The sequence below is a fragment of the Lissotriton vulgaris genome, chromosome 11 (assembly GCF_964263255.1).
Source record: "Lissotriton vulgaris chromosome 11, aLisVul1.2, whole genome shotgun sequence".
Taxonomy (NCBI): Eukaryota; Metazoa; Chordata; class Amphibia; order Caudata; family Salamandridae; genus Lissotriton; species Lissotriton vulgaris.
Window position 1 is genome coordinate 540,937,970 of NC_141699.1, and position 23,442 is coordinate 540,961,411.

A 23,442-nucleotide genomic window follows, 5' to 3' on the forward strand; every position below is an offset into this window, starting at 1 on the left:
AGCTCAGGACCCCGACATTGCTCCTCGCGGGCGACCTTCTAGATCATCTGCTCGTCCCTCCAACTGTGTGACCCGACTCTGGAGTTCCCGCCTGGTTGCTTGCTGTGTCTTCGCTAAGGGCTGCAGGGTAGAGAGGGCTCTCTCCCATCATGCGACCTTGTCTACCAGCTTGCAATGGCTGTCTCTCAGGAGGTTGAGGTCTGTGCCTAGTGCTCCAACTCTATCCTCCTGACCCTGGAGTGTTCAATAGCATGCAATACCCTGACCAGTTTGTCGGTGTAGGAAAGTAGCATCTGCTTTCATGGTTACCCCAACTCTTTGCTGGTGTCATTCTGTTTTCTGACTAGGATCCTGCTAATCTGTACCCCAGTCACCGTGCTCTCTCCCTAAATTGGACTATGGTAAGTACTTTGCTAATTGGCTATTGGTGTACCCTTCTAAGTCTCTAGTATATGGTACTAAGGTACCCAGGGTATAGATACACCAGGGATCTCCCATGAGCGGTAGCATGTATTATGCCACCCATGAGACACTATTCAAACTGTGCCATTGCATCCTGTGTGAGCTGGTGCTAGCACCACTCCCCACTGATATAAGTTTCTTTATATCTGAGTTCACTGCACTTAATTATAAGTCACACTAAAGTTAGGCCTTTCAATCCTGAAGAAAGAGTGCTTGGTTCTAAATGTGAGGCTGCCTTGCATGAGTAGGACACCCCTTACACACCCAGGAGTCGATTCTCCAGGCTTTGTAAGTGCTGTCAGCCATTTTATGCATAATGGGGCCATCAAGTCAATTACGAGATGTCTGTCTATATTTTGGCTGCACCAAAACCTTTCATGTTTGATAGCAAACATGTTGGAATCCTACCCCAACACTGATTACAGTGTTAGATTTAGGATCCCATGTACTGAAGGGCTCCTGTAGGGAGCCCCCTCTGTTTTCCTGGTACCAGCCAGCCTTTCATGGTCTAACAGCAAGCTAATGCTGACCACAGACACGATTCTGCTCTCCTGCTGTTGTGCCAGGTTTGAGTAGCGGAAGGTAGAACAATAGGTTTGCTGTCACAGGGAGGTGTGACCACCTCCCAGACAGTTCTTCATGTATGTCGCTGCGGTGGGGGTGCTTGCCAGCGCCACCAGACTTCTTTGAAGCACACATTTGGTGCCCTCCTTGCTTACTCCAGTTAGAACTAGTTCAGGGAGCTGTTGGCTCCCTCTCTGGTGTGAAACTGGGCAAAGGACATGGAAGTATTCTCCCCTCTGTCCAGCCTCTCCTCTGGGAGGGACCCCTGAGTCTTCCTTTCATACCTTCAGTTTAATCGTGGGACAAGATTCAGATGCAAAACCACTTCTACTTCAAACGTCTGGCCACTTTGGACTTCACTTTGGGAACCGAGACTGCATCTGGAAGACTCCTGCTGCTCCTGGTCTCGTTATTCTGGCAGTCTTCTGCGTCATTTATGCCTGTGCTCCTCTTTATTTTCAGTATTTAGAGTAAGTGTTTAGATGTGTGTGTAGATCTAGGAATCACTAAGTGGCTTTTTAGAAACTTGTATTAGTGTGTCAATACTTTCAATGTTCTGGTTCGCGCTATATAAAACTTTATAAATAAAAATCCAGGTTCTTCTCCAGGCATCAAAGACACCCAAAAGAATCTCCCTTGGAGTGAAGGAGTCACTCACCTGCATCTGCAGGCACCGCAACTAAGCTGACCAGTCTGCTGCTCCTGATGTCCTCCTGACTTCGCAAGGCCCAGCAACACAGGTGGTGGTTCTGCAACTACTTTGAGGCCTGCACTGTCTTAATTACCGAGTTTGAGGCCAGTATCCCCCGTTGGAACTGCTGGAACTGCAGCCCTGTGCACTGCATTGACTTGCCGTTTCAAGCGTCTATTGTTTCGCTTCTCAGGAGATCTTCGGGCTCCAAGAAGCCCCAGCCTCCAGCATCTCTTGCTACCAATATCTTCGTCCACACCGCATCCTCTGCACCGTGGGTCTGCATCATTGTTGAGCTGCTCGAGGTCCTCTTGCAACTCCTAAGCCTTCAACCTGTGGGTCCTCTTGAGGGTCTTCTTGGGTTCCAATGGGCTCCCCTGCTTGCTCAGTGCCTGCTCTGACTCTCCTGCACTTGGTGAGTCCAGTGGACCTTGCTCGTCTCGACACTGCACCTTCTTGGTTTACCACGATCGTTGCTGCTGCCAAGGCTTGTTGGTGCCGCCGCCGGACACTGAGCCCCCCTGGTTCTCAACTTCCGACGTGGGACACCTCGTGAACAGTTCCTGGTCTTCCACAGCATTGCCTGGACCTTACAGCTGCAGCGACAAGGTCACCATCAACTCTCCTGCATCCTCGGTGGTCATTGATCTTCTGAGCCTCCTGGTCACTTCTGAGTGGCATAGACTCTAGCCCCTCTGCTTGCAGGTACTCCTCTTCAAGAATCCACCCTTGGATTCACCCAGACTCTTTTACCTACTTCGCCAGCTACACTGAAGTCCTCCATTGTGGTCTATGGCGGTTTCCTACGTCACTGAACCCGCCTTCCCTGGCTTAGGTATCCTGGTTCCTGGGGTATCCATGGGTGGGGTGACTTTCCAACCTTCCATCTTCTACAGGGGTGCTTCAGGCTCCTCTGGGAAGGGTCCTGCTTCTTGAAAACTGCAACCGTGACTTCACCATTGATTTGCATTGAGCAGGCTGCTGTGTTTCCACTCTGCACACAGCCTCTGTGGGGATCCTTTGTACTTACGTTGGGTGATTTCTTGGGTGCCCAGCTCTTCTAAGTCTTCTGGGTCAAGTCTCGACTTTGGTCGCAGTTCGCATTCCACTTTATTAGTATATGGTTTGGTCTCCCCCTGGAGACGGTTGCGTATTTGTGCTACTTACCTGTTCTCCTTTTGAAATATTGTGTATATTGTATTTATATCTCTGGGTTTGAGATATACCAATGTGTTAGTGATGTGTATAATAAATATTACTATTTGTATAACTACACTGTTTGGTTATTTTTCATTTAACCTACACTGAGCCTGAAGGCTGCTCTCCACAGCTTCCACAGTGCAGGGTGCTTCACTTAAATAAGTGTGCACCATATACTAAGCCAGCTTCCTACAGTCGGACATTGAGAGGGTGGCAGAGGCCTCTGTGTCCATGTGTTTGTCATTGGTAGTGGGGAAGGGTTTCCAATTGAGGTCAAAACCTGTGGCTCAACATTAGAGAGCAGACTGCCCACGGTTTACGGGGGAAGAAGGGGGGTTGTTAACCTGTGCTCTTTGGGTGGACAATCAACTTTTTGGGAATACTTGGAGGTGAAGAAGGGGAAGGTGGTACAGAAGAGGACTCTTTCATTGTCGATAGTTCTCTGCATTAAGATATACTATGTATTGAGCAAAAACCATTCTCCAGAACATCTGAGAACATGTCCTTATCGGTTGGGCTGCAGTATGGGCGTCAGTGCACACTTCTGCCTTGATAACCAGTTCCGACGCGAAGGGCATTTCGCTTGTTCTGTCCTGCTTGTCTTATTTATTTTTTTAAAACAGATTTTATTGGTTGCATGATAAAACATGGGAAGCAATTCTCTGATCTCCAGAGATGATCACTAGAACAAATAAGCAATAACTGTGACATGCAAGCATTTCCTCAGGCAATTATACATATGTATGGACAAACAAAGAAATGCCCTGTTGTACAAACCCCACCACCCTTCCCCACCCACCCTAACTCCCCCCTCCCGCACGTACCGCTGCCTACTCCGTCCTTTTCGTGCTATGCGTGTTGCAATGTTTGACGTATCAAAGGTTATCTATTGTCAAATTAGTTGTACGACCTCTTCCTCTGGGGGTGGGTCCAGGTCTAGGCCCCGATAGTCCGCCCACCGCTTCCAAATTTTATAGTGCTTGAGAGGGCACCCCCATGCGACGTACACAGGCTGTTCCAGGCCCATGCAAAAGTCCATTCCATTCTGCCAAGCTATGAAGGAAGGGGCGCGGGGCGCCTTCCAAGATCTCGCAATGTCCCTTTTAGCCAATGTCAGCCCCAGCAGTAGTATATGGCCCTTGTACCGGTTGCCCCCCACTCCGGCCAGCACATGGAGAAGAGCCAGTTTGGGGTCCCTCTGCAGCTCCCAGGCCAGCACCTCATTCAAGCACCGCAACACTCTGTCCCAGAATCGCTGAATACCCCCACAGTCCCACACCGTGTGTAGCAGAGTCCCCACTTCTGTGTTGCACCTAAGACAAGTCGGGGAGGCAATCAATCCCGCTCTCCACAGTCGCTGTCTAGTGTAGTATGTTCGGCGGAGATACCTGAATTGTATCAATCGCAAGCGCGTGGAAATTGCCGCTCCCCTGGGCCCCTCCAGGGCCTCTAACCAATCCTCCTCGTCCAGTTCACCGACATCCCGCTCCCACTGGGTCCTGAGGTGTGCAAGGTCTGAGGCGTTGTGGCGTACAAGAGTCTGGTATATGCGGGAAATCTTTTTATCAGGCAATTCTCCCATAAAGACTTTGCCTTCTATAGGACTAAATTCGGGTATGTCTGCCACTCCCCGAAGGTACGGGGTCAGAGCATGTCGAAATTGGAGGTATTTGTAAAATTGGGTATGTGGCATTTCGAACTCCTCGCGCAGCATGGCGAAGGATTGAGCACCCCTCCTGACATGACATCGCCTAGGGTAGAGATGCCTATTGCGTCCCAAGTCCGAAAGCCCACTAGGGCCGCCAGTTGAGGCAACCTCCCATTCTGCCATTTATTTTATTTTATTTATTTTAAAAGTTTTATATAACGCGAACAAGATCTTCGCAGATATCAGAGCGCTTTACATAGAAGGGTACAAGTGTGTATATGAAAACCAAAGGTTTTCGGGAACATAATAGGAAACTAACTCTAGGAAGAAGTCTGTTTCTTTAGTAATACAAGGACCTCTAAGGTTAGTTAATTATTGCTTTCACTGAGGAGCCAATAACCCCCCGAGTTTGGAAGGGGGAATGACAATAGGCTATTGTCATTATGTTCCCGAAAACCTTTGGTTTTCATATACACACTTAAGTTAATTCAAATATCTCTCTCTCTTCACATTTTCACTTGTGTATCAATGAGCACTAACGAAATCACTGATGCTCTGGTGCATTATATATCCAAACTTGGGAAGGTAGCAATATACAATAAATCGGAATGTAAACATATTGTATCTAATACCTCTATTCCTTCCCTAGGTCTGACGGGACCACAGGACTACCAGCTTGCCCTAGTCATAGACCTACCAGGTTGTATACTGTATACACTAAAGCCCACTTCCGGGCCCCTGATTAGTTTATGAGCACTACTTGGTCCTGAAGAATTGCCCTTAGGGCATGAAACATGTTGACCACACATGAGGGTTGAAACGAGACCTTACTAATTCAATTTTGGCTCTCCATACCCCTCATTGCACTTTTTAATAGGGTGGCTAACCACGTGAATAAAGGTTACTTAGTGGACTAACCAACCCCTTTTTAAACTCACTCTACGCTCACTACTCCCCCCTTTTTTCTAAGTCCCTCACACTCTATCAAACCACGGCAAGGAACAAAAGATCTCCACAAGAGTGTAACACTTGTTGTTACCCGTCAGGCATTGCAGCGCCAGCTTGACGTAGGAGCAGGAAGCCGATGATGATACAACTCCACAAGGGCTAAATGAAACATGCCATCCAGCCTATTAGTTGTGTGAGGTTTCTTAGTTCCGACAAGGGACCTGACTGGCTCCCTGAATATTGACTTCATCAGTCAATTTAGAGAGAGAGACCCTTTTATAAGATGATTCCCAGGGGAACTTTTTACAACTCTTTTGTTACACACAGTCACACTCAGACAACGATGAAAGCAGAATTCCCCTAGAGCCGAGCCCACAGGACCACGACCACGTTTCTCCGAAGTGAGGCAGAAATGCCTTGGAGAAAGGAGGGTCATTTTTCGGATTGTGGGGCGTGTTTTTGTTCTCTCCTCTTCCCATTGGCTGGAAGGTAAAATTCCAGCCAATAGGAAGAGGAGAGAAAGTAAATAGAAAGAAACGAAAAAACACACCCCTCAATCCGAAAAAGACGGGGCTTGAACCGAGTGACGCCCCTCTCCTCCAATGGCTGGCCTCCGTTTAGGAAGCCAGCCAATGGAGAAGAGGGGCGGGTTCAAGCCCCCTTACTAAAACACGTTAAATCTTCGGAGCTCCGCCCACACTGCTTACAGCAGTGCGACAGAGTCCTCGACCTAAAAACGGAGTGGCGCTGGCATTCATTGCTGATGTTTCACTTAATGACAACTTCAAGTCACAGGGCTCGAAAATTCCACTCGACCGCTCGCATAGTCGAGCTAAATTTAACAAGGTCGAGCTGTTTTTAGTTCCAACTCGCATTTTCTGGCGAGTAGGAAAACAAACCAACTTTTGTCCTCTGTCTGTGAAAACGGAGCAAATGTGACAAGATAACAAGATTTAAAGGCATTTTTATTGCTCACAAAGTTAATGAGCAATAAAGATGCCTTTAAATCTTGTTATCTTGTAACATTTGCTCCGCTTTCAGAGACGGAGGTCAAGTAGGTTGGAGTTAGGTCGAGGACATTTTTTAAGGTACTAGTCCTGCAGGACTAGTACCATTTTTTTGGATTTTTCGAGCCCTGAGTCAGCCACATAGTCCTCCCTGAAAATTTCACTTTGTAGAGATCCAAGCTAACAACAAAGCAGAAATGGGAACATAATTAGTCAAACACCTGTTTTGCAAATGTGCTCTAATTTCACCCAGCCTACCAAGGAATATGAATTCCATGACCAAATTTATGCTTAGCATTGAACCTAGAAAAGATTCATGCTGCAAAACGAAATGGGTACTTACCTGTAGGAGTAGTTTTGCAGCTTGAAGAGATTTCTGGATTCACATGCGCACTCCCCAGGTGTCTTGCAAACAAACTATGGAGTAGTAAATTCTCAAAGGATGCAGAAAGTAAAAAATAATTTGGACACAAGGGAAAAAAGAATCTGAAATGGAAACCGCGCAAAGGAGACTCTGCGGGACACGTCTAACATGACAAAAGGAACGGGCAAACTACCAAATGGTGGTCAATGATGCTTGCAAGGGGGGAAAAAAGGACAAGAAAGCAAAAACGTCTGAACCCAAACAGTATTTTGGGAAATGATGCACACCATGTGAAGCCAGAAACTTCTTCAAGCTGCAAAACTACTCCTACAAGCCAGGAACCATTTTGTATTTCTGTATCAGCCAGAAACCTAGGAGTAACCTTCACCTCCACCATATAGATGGAGTATTTAATTACGTGAGCTGCTCTGCAGCTAGATAGTAATTCTTAAATAAGTTTAGAATCTGTCCTAAACTCCTTTTCTGAACTGACAAAACCCTGATAAACTCACTGGTTATTAAAAGGCTGGACTATGGCCAAAGTTTAATAATGCTTTCATCATCACACATTTGCTCCTCTTGGCAAAGTTGTAAACTTTGCTACAGGACTATTCAGTAATCCGTGAAATTTCCACTTAAGTGTACCAACATCAACCTGGTTGCTTAGAACAGAGCCCTCTACAAACTTTCAACACTGACCGTCAAAACTATACATGGTTCAGCAATAGACTGCCTTTCAGATACTTTTCCCCAGTATATCTCGTCACAAAACTTATTAACAGCCTACTGGCCTCTCCATAGAAAACCAACCCCGCTCCGTGTAGCACGTAGAGTTCCAAAAAACTCTGCTCCATGTAGCAGAACAGAGCATTTTTCCTCACATACACCCGCCAACATTGCGTGGCGAACACAAGTGAGGAAAATCTTACTGAAGACCACCTCCTGTTTCTTTGTCCCCAAATTTGGCTTTGGCCAAGTTGCATGCTGGAAATGGGCATTTGCACAATAGAGGAAATGGGTCCAGCAGCAAGGTTGAACCACCTTCAGACAACTCCGCCTGTCCTCCCCTGTTGGCCTCCTTGATGGCTTCAAACGAGGTTGCTATGGAAGGGACCCATAATATCTCCTCTTCTCTATCAATCCCAGTCTAAAACTGAAGTTTCTTTCATGGAACATTAAAGGCATCAAAAATAAATTGAACATCCTGGACTGGGAAATACTGGTAGACTGCTGTGATATTTGCATGTTCTAAGAAACCTGGGCTGTTGAGGAATACATCCGTCCGGGATTTGCATCCTATTACAAACTAGCCATTTCGATAGGGCAGGGAAGACCATCAGGAGGACTAATTATATGGATTGGGACCCATCTAGGATGTACTGTCTCACAAGTAGAAGAAACTGGCCTGACATTTTGGGCCTTATCCTGTCCTTTAACAAAGATCACAAAATCAAATTGATCAATGTGTATTCTAGGCCCGTGAAAAACGGGAAGGAGTCACCAACAATAGACCATCTAGATATAGTAATGTCGGGTGACTCAAAAGACGGTCGGATCCTTTTGGGTGGTGACTTGAACTGCCAATATGAACCCCTAAAAGATTTTGATGACTCCTGTGGTAGAGAAGAAGATGAGGTATGTGTCATTCCAGAGTTAAACTCAACCCCGATTATGGCCTGGTTTTCTCTGGCGCGCCAAATCAAGGCTTTGACCCTGAAACATTCATTACGCGTCTGTAATGGTCGATTTAGTTCTGACTCGCCTGGTAAATACACCTTCAACAGGGTGGGCCACGAGTCTATATTGGACTACGTTTTAATAGAAACCAGAGGTTGGTCTTTCGTTACCGAATTTACCATCCTACCTAGGCATGATAGCGATCATAATGCCCTGATAGCAACTCTTGAGTTCCCCTTAAAAACGGGATCAAGCGATTTAAATCAATGTGCCAGGGATGGTCTATTCCTCTCAAATAACAAAAGAAAGGTCAAGCGGGCGCAGATGGAAAACTGTCAAGTGAAGTTGGCTCTACTCTATGAAAGTATCATTCCTGACTTAATGACTCTGTCAGATCCGGTGGACAACGGGCCCTTACCTGAAACCTACAGCAAATTAGGGGTCATTAATTATTCCATCTGTTGTAAACTAAGAGAAGCATTTTATAGACCCTGCCCGAGGGTCAAAAAGAGCCAACAAAAGGGGTCGTGGTTTAATAGCAGCTGTAAACAGGCAAAGAAAACTCTTATGGAGGCTATTAAACATAAATCCCAGAGCGACATCAAAACGGCTAGGGCCAGGTATAAGAAAAGCAATGCTTCTGCCAAGGTTGTCTGAGGAATAGACAAATCGGATAGGTTGAAAACAGCCCTGGAATCCAAGGATCCAAGAACGTTTTGGAACATTGTTGCGACTGGTAGTAGCGAGGGTCGAACCCCCCTGGATGTGAACATAGCGGCTGAGAGTTGGGTCTCCCACTACCAAGCCTTGTATTCTCCAACAACAGACGACGGTGCCGCGGTAGCTACATCTCCTTCCACAGTGCTTACCGCAGATTTTGATTCCCCACAAATCTCCCTGGCTGAAGTAGAAATTGTAATTAAAAAAATTCCTATAGGTAAAGCTGCAGGGCTTGACAATGTCCCAGGATAGTTATATAGCAAAGAGCCTAAAATTTGGGCCCCCTTCCTGTGGCTGATTTTTAATGCCATCCTAAAAGGGATGAACTTGCCTAAATCGTGGCTGGGGGCTGAGGTAATCCCAGTATTTAAGAAGGGCTGTCCTTTTCAACCCTCTAACTATAGACCAATCAGTCTAATAGATATATCTCAAAAGGCCTTTGCAAGGATCATTCTTAATCAAGTCCAGACCTGGCTGTATGACAATAAAATAATGTCCCATCTACAGGCTGGGTTCAAAACGAAAACTTCGACTATGGATCAGATATTTAGGCTCCAACTCCTTTATTGGAAATCAGTAGTATCGGAAGGGGGAGCCTTTATCTGGTCTTTGTCGACATGCGAAGTGCCTTTGACCTGGTTCCCAGGGAGACTTTGTAGAGAGTGTTGAGAGAGTTGGGGATACCCCCATATCTCCTAGAGATTATTATTCTCACTGCTCCAATCTCGGTAAATAGGGGAGTTAGACCGGGGTGCGTTTTGGCCCCCACCTTATTTTGCATCTACATCAACGGTCTGGTACACACCCTGAGCCAATGCAAGATCATCGATGCCCCGAAGCTGGCTCGGGGCTGTGTGCCTGGGTTGATGTTTGCTGACGACACGCTACTCCTGTCTAAGTCCCCTATGGGGCTACAGAGAATAATGGATGGATTTTCACTCTTTTGTAAGAATTGGGGGTTGGAAATAAACGTACAGAAAACGAAATATATGGTTTTCTACCCCAAGAAAATGCTTTATCCCGGCCCCCACCTGAATGGCTCACCACTAGAGAGGGTTAGCGAATTTGAGTACCTGGGGGTTACCCTAAATATAAAATGTCCTGGGGGCCCCAGGTCACAAATGCAATCCTTAAATTAACCCAAATCTCGGGGGGTCTGGCCAAAGTCTTCAGGGATACCCATCATAAACCCATGAGCCCTGTCTTAGAAATTTATAAAACACAGGTGAGAAGTGCAACACTGTACGGTGCTGAGATGTGGGGGCACTCAAATATAAATTCAATGCTGATCACCGAAAATAAATTTCTCAGACAAATTGTTGGTCTCCCGGTAAGCACCCCTCTGTTCCCCCTTCACATGGGCCTAGGAGTAAGAGCAATCACCGAGGTTGTAGGATGCAGGCCACTTCTTTTTTGGCGAAGGATATGGGCGACCCCTGAACTTGCTGTATATAGAAGTGAGCTAGAGGAGATACTTAGCATTTCGGGGAATAGTAAGTTTCCATGGCTTATGTATGTTAAAAACTGTTTGATTGCTCTAGGATTTTGTGATTTGTGGGAGAATCCCAGAGTAGCCTGTGTAACCATTACTAGGAAGGTCTTGATAAGGAGATACTGGTATGTTCAAATGGACAATTTGTATCTCAATCCTAGGGCTGGCTCCGGGCTATCTATATTCCTAGATGTGAAATGTACATATATGCTGGAGACTGTACTTGACGTTATTTATCCAACCCTGGCCAGGAAACTTTATCTACAGTTTCGCTATGGCTGTCTCCCGCTCAATGCATACACTAATCAATGAGTACCCGGGCGGGACCTGGGCTGCCCTGCCAGTACAGCCAAAGGGGAGACTGACCTGCATGTGCTATTTTTTCTGCTGAGGATACGGCAAACTATGTCAGAAGGAGCTTATTAACTTGTGTAAGAACTTGGGCTCTGGGCACTGCAAGGAAGTCTATAGACTTTTAAAAACGAATACGGACTTGCACATTGTATTTGCGGTTTCCAGGTTTTTGTGTTGTATGTGGTGGGCAGGGACAAAAATTTTAAAAATGGAATGATTTTTAAATTATTTATTGTCACTTTTTAAAATAATGGAATCTTTTGGGTTTTAACGTTTTTAAATATCTGACAAATGTCATATTCTTGCTGCTTCTTTTATGGCTTACGCCGAAATAAAGAATATTTGACTGACTGACTGACCTCCCGGTGAGATTCATCAGTGCAGGCGGTCGCGGAGGGCCGCTACTGCTCACATTGAGAAACCTTCCGTTCAAGTTGAGGAAGCTGCTGCTTTAGTATAACATGTACTCATGCGGTAGAAAAAAGCAGCACCCTCTTGCGCTGGCATGGTGCCATTCGCGCCAATTAGCCAGCGCGGATCAAACACCCGGTTCAAAAAATCAGCGTGAACGGCACGCCCTAACGCATTTCGCCGCTTGCGAAACTCCATGTAGCGCAGCCAAGTTTTTGGGACACACGGAACTCCGCAAACTCCACCCAGGCCTAGTGACTGTATGGGTGAGTGAGTGCATGTGTTGTTAGCTGTATGAGTGAGTGGGTGTGTGAGTATCTGAAAGGGTAAGTGAGTACATGTGGCAGTAGCTGTATTAGTGAGTTGGTGTGTTACTGACTGTATAGGTGAGTGAGTGGGTGTGAGTGGCTGTATGGGTGAGTGACTATATAGGTGGGTGTGTGAGTAGCTGTATGGGTGAGTGACTGGATGTCTCAGTGGTTGTATCAGGCTCCTCCTTGGTGTGTAATTTGACAAAGTAAGTTTGTTGAATGACACAGAGAGCACTAATTAGAAAATTACTTCAATAGCTGGTGTCATTCATCTGTTTAAAAGAAAAAGAACAAAAATATAAGTTAGCATATTGCAAAATTCTACAATAAACTTTGTGCCTTCAGTCTTTAAATTCACATTCTAGTAAAGCATTTTCTTTCCCCTTTTTCATACTGTTCTCAACTTTTGTACTTATACACCATACATTTTTATTACATAACGATTCACCCTTGAACAGTGGAGAAAAACCAATCACAGAGACTGTAAAAAAACCCTGGTTCACAATTCAGCACCTGCTCTTTTCTTATTCTAAAATCATTTTGATTTTTTTCAAAATCATTTCTAAATAAAGTGGCATCTGGTGGCAGTGAGAAGCAGTAGCCACACCCCGTTGAACACAGTTCTTCGGAGGAGGGACCCCAGAGGTATTGCTAAGAAATATTTGTGTGCCACAATGAGTAGCTGAAACATCTAAAGATGTATCACAAAGTGGGTGCGTGAGTGACTAAGTGGATTTGTATATGGTCGAGTGAGTTGCTGTGGGTGTGAGTGTGTCAGGGGCTCTATGGGTACATCAGTGGGTGTGTCAGTGTGTGCATGAGTGACTAAATGCATGTTGTAGCTGTATGAGTGAGTTAGTGGATGTGTGAGTAAATATATGGGTGAGTGAAAGGGAGTGTGAGTGGGTGTGATAGAGGGTGTATAGATGAATAACTGCATATGTTGCTAACTGTATGAGGGAGTAGGTGTGTGAGTTGCTGTATGGGTGACTGAGTTCATGCATGAGTAACTGTATGAGTGAGCTTGTGGTTATGTGAGTGGCTGTAAGTGGTGAATGAGAGGCTGCATGAATGGCTGTATGGGTGAATGAGCAGGTGTATGAGTGTCTGCATGGCTGAGTGACTGGGTATGTAAGTTGGTATATAATTGGCTGTATTGGTATATTGGGAATATAAGTGTCTGTATGGGTGAGTGAGTGGATGCATAAGTGGCTGTATGTGTCTTTACTAGAGGGTGAGCGCCCATCATCAGAAATTGATTGTGCCATGGACATTGCCTCATTGGATGTAGACAGCTAGCTGGGGCAGCAGTGTTAAGACATCAGGGATCGCTCTAAGCTACCTACTGGCCAGAAGTTCAGTCCAAATTATTAGACCTGCCTTTTGATAGGGAAGCTTTGTTCAGTAAACACTTCAGTGATGCTCTCCAGGCCATAAAAACGGTTACGGACACGGCTAAGTCAGTGAAGACCTTACAATATAAAAAGCTTCCCTTTCGGGGCGTTCAAGGGTGAGAACAACCATCTTATAGAGGGGGATCCAAACAGTATCGCTAGCCCACATATTCCTTAACTAGTCAACAATTTTGACACCCAATACCAGCAAAGGCAGCCACCATCAGTGGTCTATAATAGACCCATTCCAAGGGGAAAATTAGGACAACAAGGCAAAGGTACCAGTTGCCGCTGATTACTTCCTCCTGGCACCGCCTACTCCCTTCTTTTTTCTACCAAGTGTAGCAGGGAGAATAGCCAATCATTTGTGACGCTAGCAACAAATCAGAACTACCAATGGGTCTTAGACATGTTTCAATTCAGCCACACATTGGCATTCACCTAGACACCTCCTTAAACCCTACCTCATATCTCCATCCTAAAACACCTGCAACTTCTTAAGTTGGTGGTCAAAACCATGCTCCAAAAGGTTCTGTAGAGAGTTCCTCTGTCCCAGAGAGGATACATTTTCTATTCCGGCTTCTTCTTAATTCGCAAGAAGTCAAAGCAATGAAGACCGATTCTGGATTTAAGAAACCTAAACAAATACCTCAAGAAACAGATGTTCTGCATAGTTACATTACAAGATATATTGCAGCTCTGGAACCGAGGCGATTCCTTAAACTTCAGGGCACATATTTTCATATATCCTTACCCATGAGAAACACAGGAAATTTCTAAAGTTTACAGTATCTGGCAGCCACCATCAGTTCAGGGTGCTCCACTTTCGGTCTCAAATCAGCCCCTCACAATTGTGCAAAGTGCTTATCACCTGTAGCAACCTTCCTTAGGCAACAAAAACATCAGGTGGTCCCCTATTTTGATTACTGTTTCGCCAAGGCCGCTTCCAACCAGGCTGCACGGATGTCCACAATGACCTGCATACACCTGTTCAACGAGCTGGGCTTCACTCTGAATCCAGACAAGTCTGTCCTTTAACCGTCACAAAGGATAAGATTCCTAGGAACCACGCTTGGCTCAACGCTCAACAAAGCGTATCCCACAACAGAGAGATAACAAAAACTGGTGACTTTAACTAAATGAATACAAAGAAAAAAGTATCTTTCCGTTTGCCTCTACAAATCCCTACTGGGAATCCATCTAGGCCCATACTGTCTACAAATGCGTCGGCTCCAAAAGGAATTAGACATTCATTGGGTACAAGCTACAGGTACCTCAACCAGGTCACCCCAGCAATGGTCAAACTCCTCACCTGGTGGACACAACCGGCACTCCGGTCAATCGGTCTGTACTTTTTATCTCAGGCTTAGCTTTTGGTCAATACTACCAATGCTTCCGTAGAAGAGTGGAGAGCTTACCTCTAGGATCTGCAGATCAGTGGAAAATGGCCACGTCTCTTCGCTGCTTCCACATCAGTCTACGTGAACTGAAGGCAGTACATTTAGCTTTACAAGCTTTCCTTCCTAGAATAGAGAATTTGTCAGTCCTCATTCGGACAGACAATACAACCTCAATGCATTACATCAACAAGTAAGGTGGCACAAGATCGCACCTGCTATCCTAGGAAACTCAACAGATCTGTGAATGGTCATCAATCAAAATGTGCTTCTAAGTGCAGAACAAGTACCTGGGAGCCAAAACACTATAGCAGACACCCTGAGCGGACTGAAAACATCTTGCCACGAGTGGGAACTTGATCAATAAATTCTGGATGAGATTTTAATCCACTGGGGGCACACCAAACTAGGACCTCTCTGTGACTCCCCAGAATAGGAGATGCCAGTTCTTCGTAAGTTGGCATCCTCAACCGGGGTCCTGAAGGAATGTATTTTCGGTCTTGTAGTCTGGAATCTTTGCCTATGCCTTTCCTCTGATTCCTGTCTCCCCAAAAGTTATCAGGAAAATGAAGACCAAACCCTGCAAGATAATTCTCATAGCCTCAACATGGCTGTGCCAACATTGGTTCACTGAACTCATCCTCTCACAGGACCATCACATTTGGCTGAAATGGATCCCATGTCTGCTGATGATGAGCCAGGGACAAGTTCTGCATCTTGACCCAAAGTCACTTCGATTATCAGCCTGGATCCTGAGTTAATGGATTTGGGCACATAAACATTCCATCGGACTGCAGGGGCATATTAGTCAGAGCCTGGGCAGACAGTACTAACAAAACATATTGCCTCAAGTGGAAAAGATTTTGCATATGGTGCCAAAGAGCTAATGTACATCTCAGCCCCTCTTTACCCAAAGTGATTCTACGTTATCTTCTACACCTTGCTCAATCGGGTCTGGCTCACGACTTTATTAAAGTACACCTGGCAGACATTTCTGCCTTAGGAGATCGTCCAAAATACCATCACTATTGTCTACTAGACTCATTAAGAAATTCCTCAAAGTATTATTCAGAATATTCCCGCTGGTGAGGCATCCTCCTCTGCTTTGGCAGCTCAACACTGTACTTTTACAATTGAGAGATCCATTCGAGCCTATCTATAAGGCAGATATAGAATTTCTCTCTTGGAAAGTAGCTCTCCTCCTAGCTTTAACATCAGCAAGAAGAGCCAGTCAAATTCAGGCTTTCACTATTCACAAACCTTTCCTCCAGTTCGGGGACAATGGGGTTTTTCTACGCACAAACCCTAAAGTAATTCCTAAAGTCCCATCAGAATTTCATCTCAATGAACCTGTAGTTCTCATGTTGTTTTTTGCCAAACCCTCAAACGTCAGCCAAACGAGCATTACACTCTTTGGATGGCAAAAAGTGCTTAAAGTTCTGTTTGGATAGAACTAGGAGTTTTTACAGATCCAACCAACTCTTTGTAGCTTATAGCGCTCCAAGAAAAGGTTTTCCTCTATCAAAACAAAACCTCTCTAGATGGATGTCTAGCGCCGTTCTATAGTGTCCCTGAAGAAGGCTGGCAGACTTCAGCACAAAAGTACATGCTCACTCCAGAAGAACTATGTCTACTTCCATGGTATTGTTTGCTGGTGTGTCACTGCCAGATATCCGTAGAGCGGCAACCTGGAAAAGTATGCGCACCTTTATGCAACACTACTGCTTGGAATCTGCCGTTCTCAATGAAGCAGCAGTGGGACAAGCGTTATTAAGAATTTTTTTCCAATCAAGGTAAGCCATCCCTTCATTCTTGCCATCCTCTTAACTTGTTACTCACATTTTACTTACTGTTTATATGTGTATTTTGTATTCCTCTAGAGAATGTGTTGCATTTAAAAGAAAATGTGATTTTTCACTGCTGTTTAGTCTGATTCAAGCATGTGAATCTATGCAAGTTCTTTCATAGACCCACATGCGACCCACCCTCCTCCCCTGGGAAGCTCACTTTCTATCTCTCAGTACATTTTTATGTATTCTCACTCGTGCTCGAAAAATCTGAGAGACTTGCGCTTCTCACTGGAGTGTTAACTGGTTAAGACTTAAGTTTAGTCCTTTTTTAGGTCGAGCCTAGAGCAGCGTGCTTGCGATGCTCAAGGAGATGAGTTTTAGAAACGTTCTGCTCTTTTCCACACACTCGTGCATGTGGCGGCATCCACCTTCCAGGAGCGAGCAGCGGCGCGCAGGGGCCATCTATTTGAAATTAGCGTGGCCGCGCGCACTTGCTCTTCCACTGCTTTGCTCACCCTTGCTCTCCCTTGTTTTTCTCTTTATTTCCCGCAAGGTAGAGACCGCATAGCTTCAACATGGCCACACTATTATTTTAAACACTTTATTTCATACAGTGTGTACAGCTTTGGCGCTGCTTATATTTCAATTTATCTCTTGAAAAGTACAGATCGCACAGCTTTAACATGGGTGCGCTATTTTTATAAACACTTTATTTCATATGGTGTGTTCAGCTTTGGCGCTGCTTGTATTCCACTTCATCTCCAGTGAGGTAGAGACCGCACAGCTGCAACATGGCTGCGCTATATTTTCAAGAATTTTATTTCATACGATGTGTTCAACTTCTGCGCTGCTTACATTTAATTTTATCTCCTATAAGGTACAGACCACACAGCTTCAACATGGCCGCGCTATATTTTTAAACACTTTATTTCAGACGGAGTGTTGATCTGCGGTGCTGCTTGTATTTCACACTATCTGCCATAAGGTAGAGACCACACAGCTTCAACATTGATATGCTACATTTTTAAACATTTTATTTAATACGTTACGTTCAGCTTCGGCACTGATTGCATTTAACTTTTTTTGCATGATTTGTTAAACTTCGGTGCTGCTTATATTTCTCTTTATATCCCATAAGGTAGAGACCTTCCACCTTCAACATGGTTGCTCTATATTTTTAAACACTTTATTTCATACGGAGTGTTCAGCTTTGGCGCTGATTATATTTCACTTGCTCGCTTATACATTCCCTTGTCCCCCGCCCCTCCCTGAAGGTGACGTAGCCTGGCTGCTGCAGCAGCAGATGGCGAGTGGGGTGGGCTGGCAGCGCCAGAGAGATCTGTAGCTTTACCTCCAGGAGATGCAGGCACTGTTTTCAAACAACAAAGAGCGCTGCTGACCGCCAGCTCTCTGGAATGTAACGCGCAGCTCGAGCCGGAGCCGGTGGGGCCCACATTAAAAGCCCTGAACACTCCCACATCACCAGCATCCCTGGGAGACAGCCATGGGTATGTGTGGCAGCACAGTGGGGTCATGTACAAATCAGATCTTGCGTACTGCGCTACGCCCCTGTGGGGAGTGGACCTTTCATTCCGTGGACCCTAACCACCAGGCGAAAGTATAGATTTAGGAGCTTTTAGCAACATACACCAACAGTACAATATCCACATGTACGGAAACTCCCGGCCAACACAGGACATGACTTCCAAAACCGCCCTCCAGTACGGACTACAAACGAGCGCTTCTGTGCTAAGTGGAAACAAGAATTGGCATAGCCATTAGGTCTTGCCTTTGGACCTTATAAGTGTTTAGCCATCAACAGTTGATGTTGTTGCACCAAGGATATTGTGCTGCAAAACTAAATACTTATAAGGTCCCAAAAGCGAGACCTATTGGCTATGCCAATGCTTGTTTAAAATGATAACTGATAGCTTAAAACCGAAAGGCCTAGGACCTTTATGGTGGCTGTCTATTATTAAAGTGTTACCAGGACTCCCATCTCAACGACGGGGAATGATTCAAGCTTATGAATCTATGAAAGATTCCAATATTGGAGAGCTACAGTTACAGGTAAGTAACTTATTTTCTTCCTTAATTTAGTGAAGATTCCCATGGACGCTTTCCTCTCTTAATCGGAAACGTTATATTTTTCAGGATAACATGCTGTTTTGTGATTCGTGTGATCGGGGCTTCCACATGGAGTGCTGTCACCCTCCCCTCACCCGGATGCCGAAAGGTAAGACCCTTTATGTGGATTAGTTTACTGTTGAACATGTCTCTTTGTGAATTGTTGACTGAATTGCAAGTAACCAGGCTGTAAGTAGTAGGTTAGGCTATTATCTGAGAGATTAATATGTGACTTTGTGGGAGATAGGAAGAAACATTCACTACTTTACTCTCTGAATTGATCAATGCTTTTTGTTTCTTTAAGGAATGTGGATATGTCCAGTATGTCGACCTCAAAAAAAAGGAAGGAAACTTCTACACAAGAAAGCAGCTCAAATAAGAAAAAGATATGCCAATCCTGTCGGACGTCCAAAAAACCGGTTAAAGAGTCATCACACACTGTGAGTATAACAGCAAATGGGAGTATATCTAGGGGAGGGGTAGAGACAACTGGTACAAGGTAAAGGACAACATATATAGATTTGGAATGGATTTGAAAAGTGGCGCTTACGAGGGATGGATGATCAGGATGGTGTCTGAAGAGGGAAAGAGATGGGGGAGTAAGGGTAAAGTTGTTTTGGATAAAGGGAAGGACCAAAGGAATAGGTAGTGTCTGTGGAGAAGGTTAATTTGAATAAATAATAAAATGAGTGAGACAATGACGTATAAATGGTATGGAGTAGAGGATAAGGACACCCATTATGAGGAATTGTTGATAGGGAATGGAAGGATAAGGCTTTTAAAAGGTTGGTAGCAGGTGAAGGATGTAATCGTCTAGAGGAAGGTCATAGCTAATTTTTCCATCATTTGCTCTTTCATATATTCACAAACTAAACTCATTTCCATTCTTAAAAGAGCAGTGTATTTATTAATAAACACGGCATGAGAGGCTGTAAATATGGACACCTAAGAAGCACTATCACCTAATTGTAAAAGACTCAAACTTCAGACAGCGAGGAGAGAGCTAAAAGAACAACACTCCCCTAGTTGTCCCTTTGTAGGCCACCATACTTAAGTTTTCTATTGTACATTGCATGTGGAGGTAGACGGTCTCAGCTTTACTTAAGGGCCTTCAGATAAGTGATGGTTCTTATTTTCATTGTGACAAATTTGATGTTATAACCCTGAGGGAGTCCATGGGTGGTGTGACCAAATCTCAATTACCACTTTTTAGAAAGAGACTTCGTGGATCATGTGAAATGCTGAGGATTCATGCAGAGGACCTACAGAAGAGTTGCATTTACTTCTTATAATTTGCTCATAGAGCCAAAGAATGCAGAATTTGCAAACAACTGTCCCTTAAAACATTTTAAATACAGGGAACATTGCACTGTCCTTCTAGGTATAGGATACTGTTCCTTTACAAAAAAGGACATAGGAGACTTACAGTGAGGTCGTTGGTAGCAGGCAGAGCATAGTGGACCAGGATCCAGGCTTTTATTGAACTGCTTTCTCGCCTTACAAGAGTTTAGTGGCCGAAACCTGTCTTCAGGAAACTAGGCTCTGGACTGACTTATTCAACTCTTCAAAAAGCTGAACTGTCCTCTACAAGAAGTAGAGCTTGGGCTTGCTTCTCTGTTTCTTCATGGAGCACTGACCTTGTGTCTCCAGGAAACATAATCGTCTAAGAAAGGGGGTGTTGTGGAAGGCTAGAACCTATTGGAAAAGGAATTGAGCATAAGAGCAACTTCTAAAAGGTGGAGAGGAGGCAGCTGTTTATAAGGAAGTAAAGGGATGCAAAGGGCAATAGGTGATAACTCCAGGTGTTTTGGAGGGAAAGGCTGATTACTTTACGCAAAGAGATTTGGTAATAGTGCATCACCTCCAGGTGAATAGAAGAAGGGAGGAGGCTGGCTGAAAGTGATACCGAACAACTGCAAGAAGCAATGAAACAGGGAATGAAGTTGATTGAAAGAATGGCAGCAATGGACAGGATCGTTAATAAGGTAGGGATTAAAAGAAAGGGTAGTGTCTATAAAACTAAGGGTGTAAGAGAATGGTGCAGTAAGCTGTAGATGTAGGGGAAAGGAAGTGTCAACATGTTAATCAATTCATGGTGAAATGTCTTGAATGTAGGGAAAGGACGGCAATAGTTCATACCTTTAACCTCTTCGCCGCTAATGACAAGGGTAACTCGTCATGGACTTTCCATTGATTTCAATGGAAATTACATTAAAGCAGTAAAATAGCCTTAGCAGTAAAGGGGTTAAAAAAAGAGAGGCCGGAGTTGAAGGGTATAGAGAAAGATGGCATTTGTTAGGGAAATGCATTTCATGTGTTATTATTCATAGTGCACAAACCACAGACCAGATTGCCTCAGGCATAAGGAAACAATAGTACAGCTTAGCTCTACCTGCCCATGCATTTCTGAGGAATGGATGGCAAGGAATGTTGGCATCCATTGTCAGACTAGTGTAGTTCCTATACTCCCAATAAGCTCTGCACATTGGAATAATATACCCTATAGATATGACATAGGACTTAGGTCAGTATGTCTCTATCGAATATACTAAACTTAATTGTGAGTGCCAGCTAGCTCAGAGGTCACTAGAAACTTTCTTGAATACACAAGAAGGGATTCGTTTCTGACAACTTTGTTTCCCTAGGACTGGAACAAATATCTTCAGAGTCGTGGAAACAATAGATAACTATTTTACTCAGTCAATCGTGCATGCTTCGTTTCTACAGAGGTGCAGAGAAAATAGAGAGACAGGCTTTTCAATAAAAGGGGTTTATTGAACAGTCTTCTTTCTCATGCAAGAGAGGTGAACTGCTACAATCGTTAGACAGAATGCCAAGTATAATGCATACAGCGTAAACAGTAGTATAAAATAATACTGTAATAGCATTGTCTTGTGCTATCACATATAAAAATACATACATAAATAACAAAGGCTAAAATACTCAACTGGTGCTCCTAAAATACGCCTACCCCAATGTACCTAACCTTGGTCTAGTACCAGGGAAGAAGTGGTCTTTAGCATATGTTTAGTTTTTTGCCAAGAATTGCAAAAGGTTTCTGTAGGTTCTAATCAGCTTCATACCTTAGAATAAAGGAGGTTGGTATCTCTGTCTCGGACTCGATTTCCCAACACCCCGCAAGGGGAATCAGAAACACTGGAGCTGGATTCTCGGCAGAGGAGAACAGCTTCTGATCAGTGCGTCAGCTGGAGAGTTGGTTTCCTTTGGCACTTGCTGTAGCGAGCTGCGTCTGGCAAGTAGGTAGTCGAACTGCACCGAAACACACCGTGATTTGCCATAGAAGTGAAGGTATATTTATCCCTTGAAGGTGTTTAGGAATGCCAGCTTTGACGTAAAGTCGGGCATATGAACGTCATGGATGAACCCCCAAGGAATAGTTGTTTATGCATAATACTGAGTTTCTTGGAGAAATCAATATCCAGGCTAGGAGAAGTCCCTTCTGCTTAAGTGTTTAGTTTTCCAAGAAATCGTTGTGACGTTTGGTGAACGGATGGAAGTAGCCTTGCTTGTGTTTGAGTAGCATGAGCTATGCCTAAATAAGGGATTGATTTCTATGCCTATATAAGGGCAACACGAATTGTACCTATATAAGGGCATGAATCGGGAAAATTCATTCGGAATCTAAAACGCCATACAACAAGACGGGTGGAGGGGTAAGTATTGACATTTGCATAGGAAGAAAAGTGGCTTCTGTAGAAGGAGGGGATGAAGCAGTCTGTTATAGAAACGACATAGTAGTGACTTAGGAAGAGGGCATGATTCTGGGAGCTCTGAGGAATTTGCCATAGGTTTACATTTTAGAGGGCGATTAGGTTAAAGGATCCAGTGTTATGGTGTGGTGTAGGTATGAGAGGAGTGTGGAAAATTGCTGAAATTGTAGATTGTGAAGACTTGGATCTCCTGACATAAGATGTGAGGAACAGCTTTGCTGTAGATTCTCACTCATTTAATGTGTCCTTTCCATATGTGGACTTATCGCAAATTGAAATACTTTTTTCTCAGAGACTAGGTAAGATGTCTCTACAGCTTCAGGTTTTAGATCTTGTCACAGATGCCGCAAGAAGATGTTCATTTTGATCCACATGACAACTGCATAATGTGTCTCCACTCGAAACATACTGTGGCCTGAATTTGTTGTGCCTCCATCCAATTTGTTTCAGGCTAATGACAGCAGGAGATACCCAAGTTTTTTCCTTTGCCCATAAGTAAGTCACTTGTAGGGGAATGATTTCACAAGGGATATACCCCCCAAAAAATACAAACACCATAGGAAGGTGAAGTCCTCTTCTGTCTTGAGGAAACTGTCCTGTCTAGGTGCTGTTTAGGGTCTCAGTGCCGTTCATTGACTCCAGACTCAATCCAAACTCTTCTTTCTCAAAGGAGATCATGATTCTGACACTTGAGGGTTAACGCTCTGGATCAATCTGAAGGAACCCGTGCAGAAGTAGGCTTCCAGCTTGCTAAGCTTGTTCTGTTTAGGATGGCGCCTGCTTCCTCTGACCACCTGTAACGACCGGATTCTCAAAACAGGCAGCTCACCTTCCGTGGCTAACCCAGTCGTCACGTAACGACACTCTTCTCAGGCCACTATTTACAAGATATCTAGAATACTCACCTGAGAAAGTGAAAAAAAGCTATTTACAATCCTGTATAATCAAAGATACCACTAACACCTAATGGATTCCATATCTTATCCTATGATTACCTCATCTTATATTCTTTAACGTCACCCGACGGTATCTTTAACGTCACCCGACGGTATCTTTAACGTCACCCGACGATGTCTTTAACGTCACCCGACGATGTCTTTAACGTCACCCGACGATGTCTTTAACGTCACCCGACGATGTCTTTAACGTCACCC

The 23,442-nt window shown here is 44.5% G+C and overlaps 1 protein-coding gene across 2 annotated transcripts in view; it reads left to right on the plus strand.

The window, feature by feature from the left end:
* Positions 1-23,442, plus strand: part of KAT6A (lysine acetyltransferase 6A) — a 1,442,101-nt gene that overhangs the window by 317,943 nt on the left and 1,100,716 nt on the right. For both annotated transcript variants that reach the window (XM_086943585.1, XM_086943586.1), the window contains exons 5-6: positions 18,585-18,666; positions 18,862-18,997. In XM_086943585.1, coding sequence (XP_086799711.1) covers positions 18,585-18,666; positions 18,862-18,997 — 218 coding nt within the window. The remainder of the gene's footprint in view (positions 1-18,584; positions 18,667-18,861; positions 18,998-23,442) is intronic.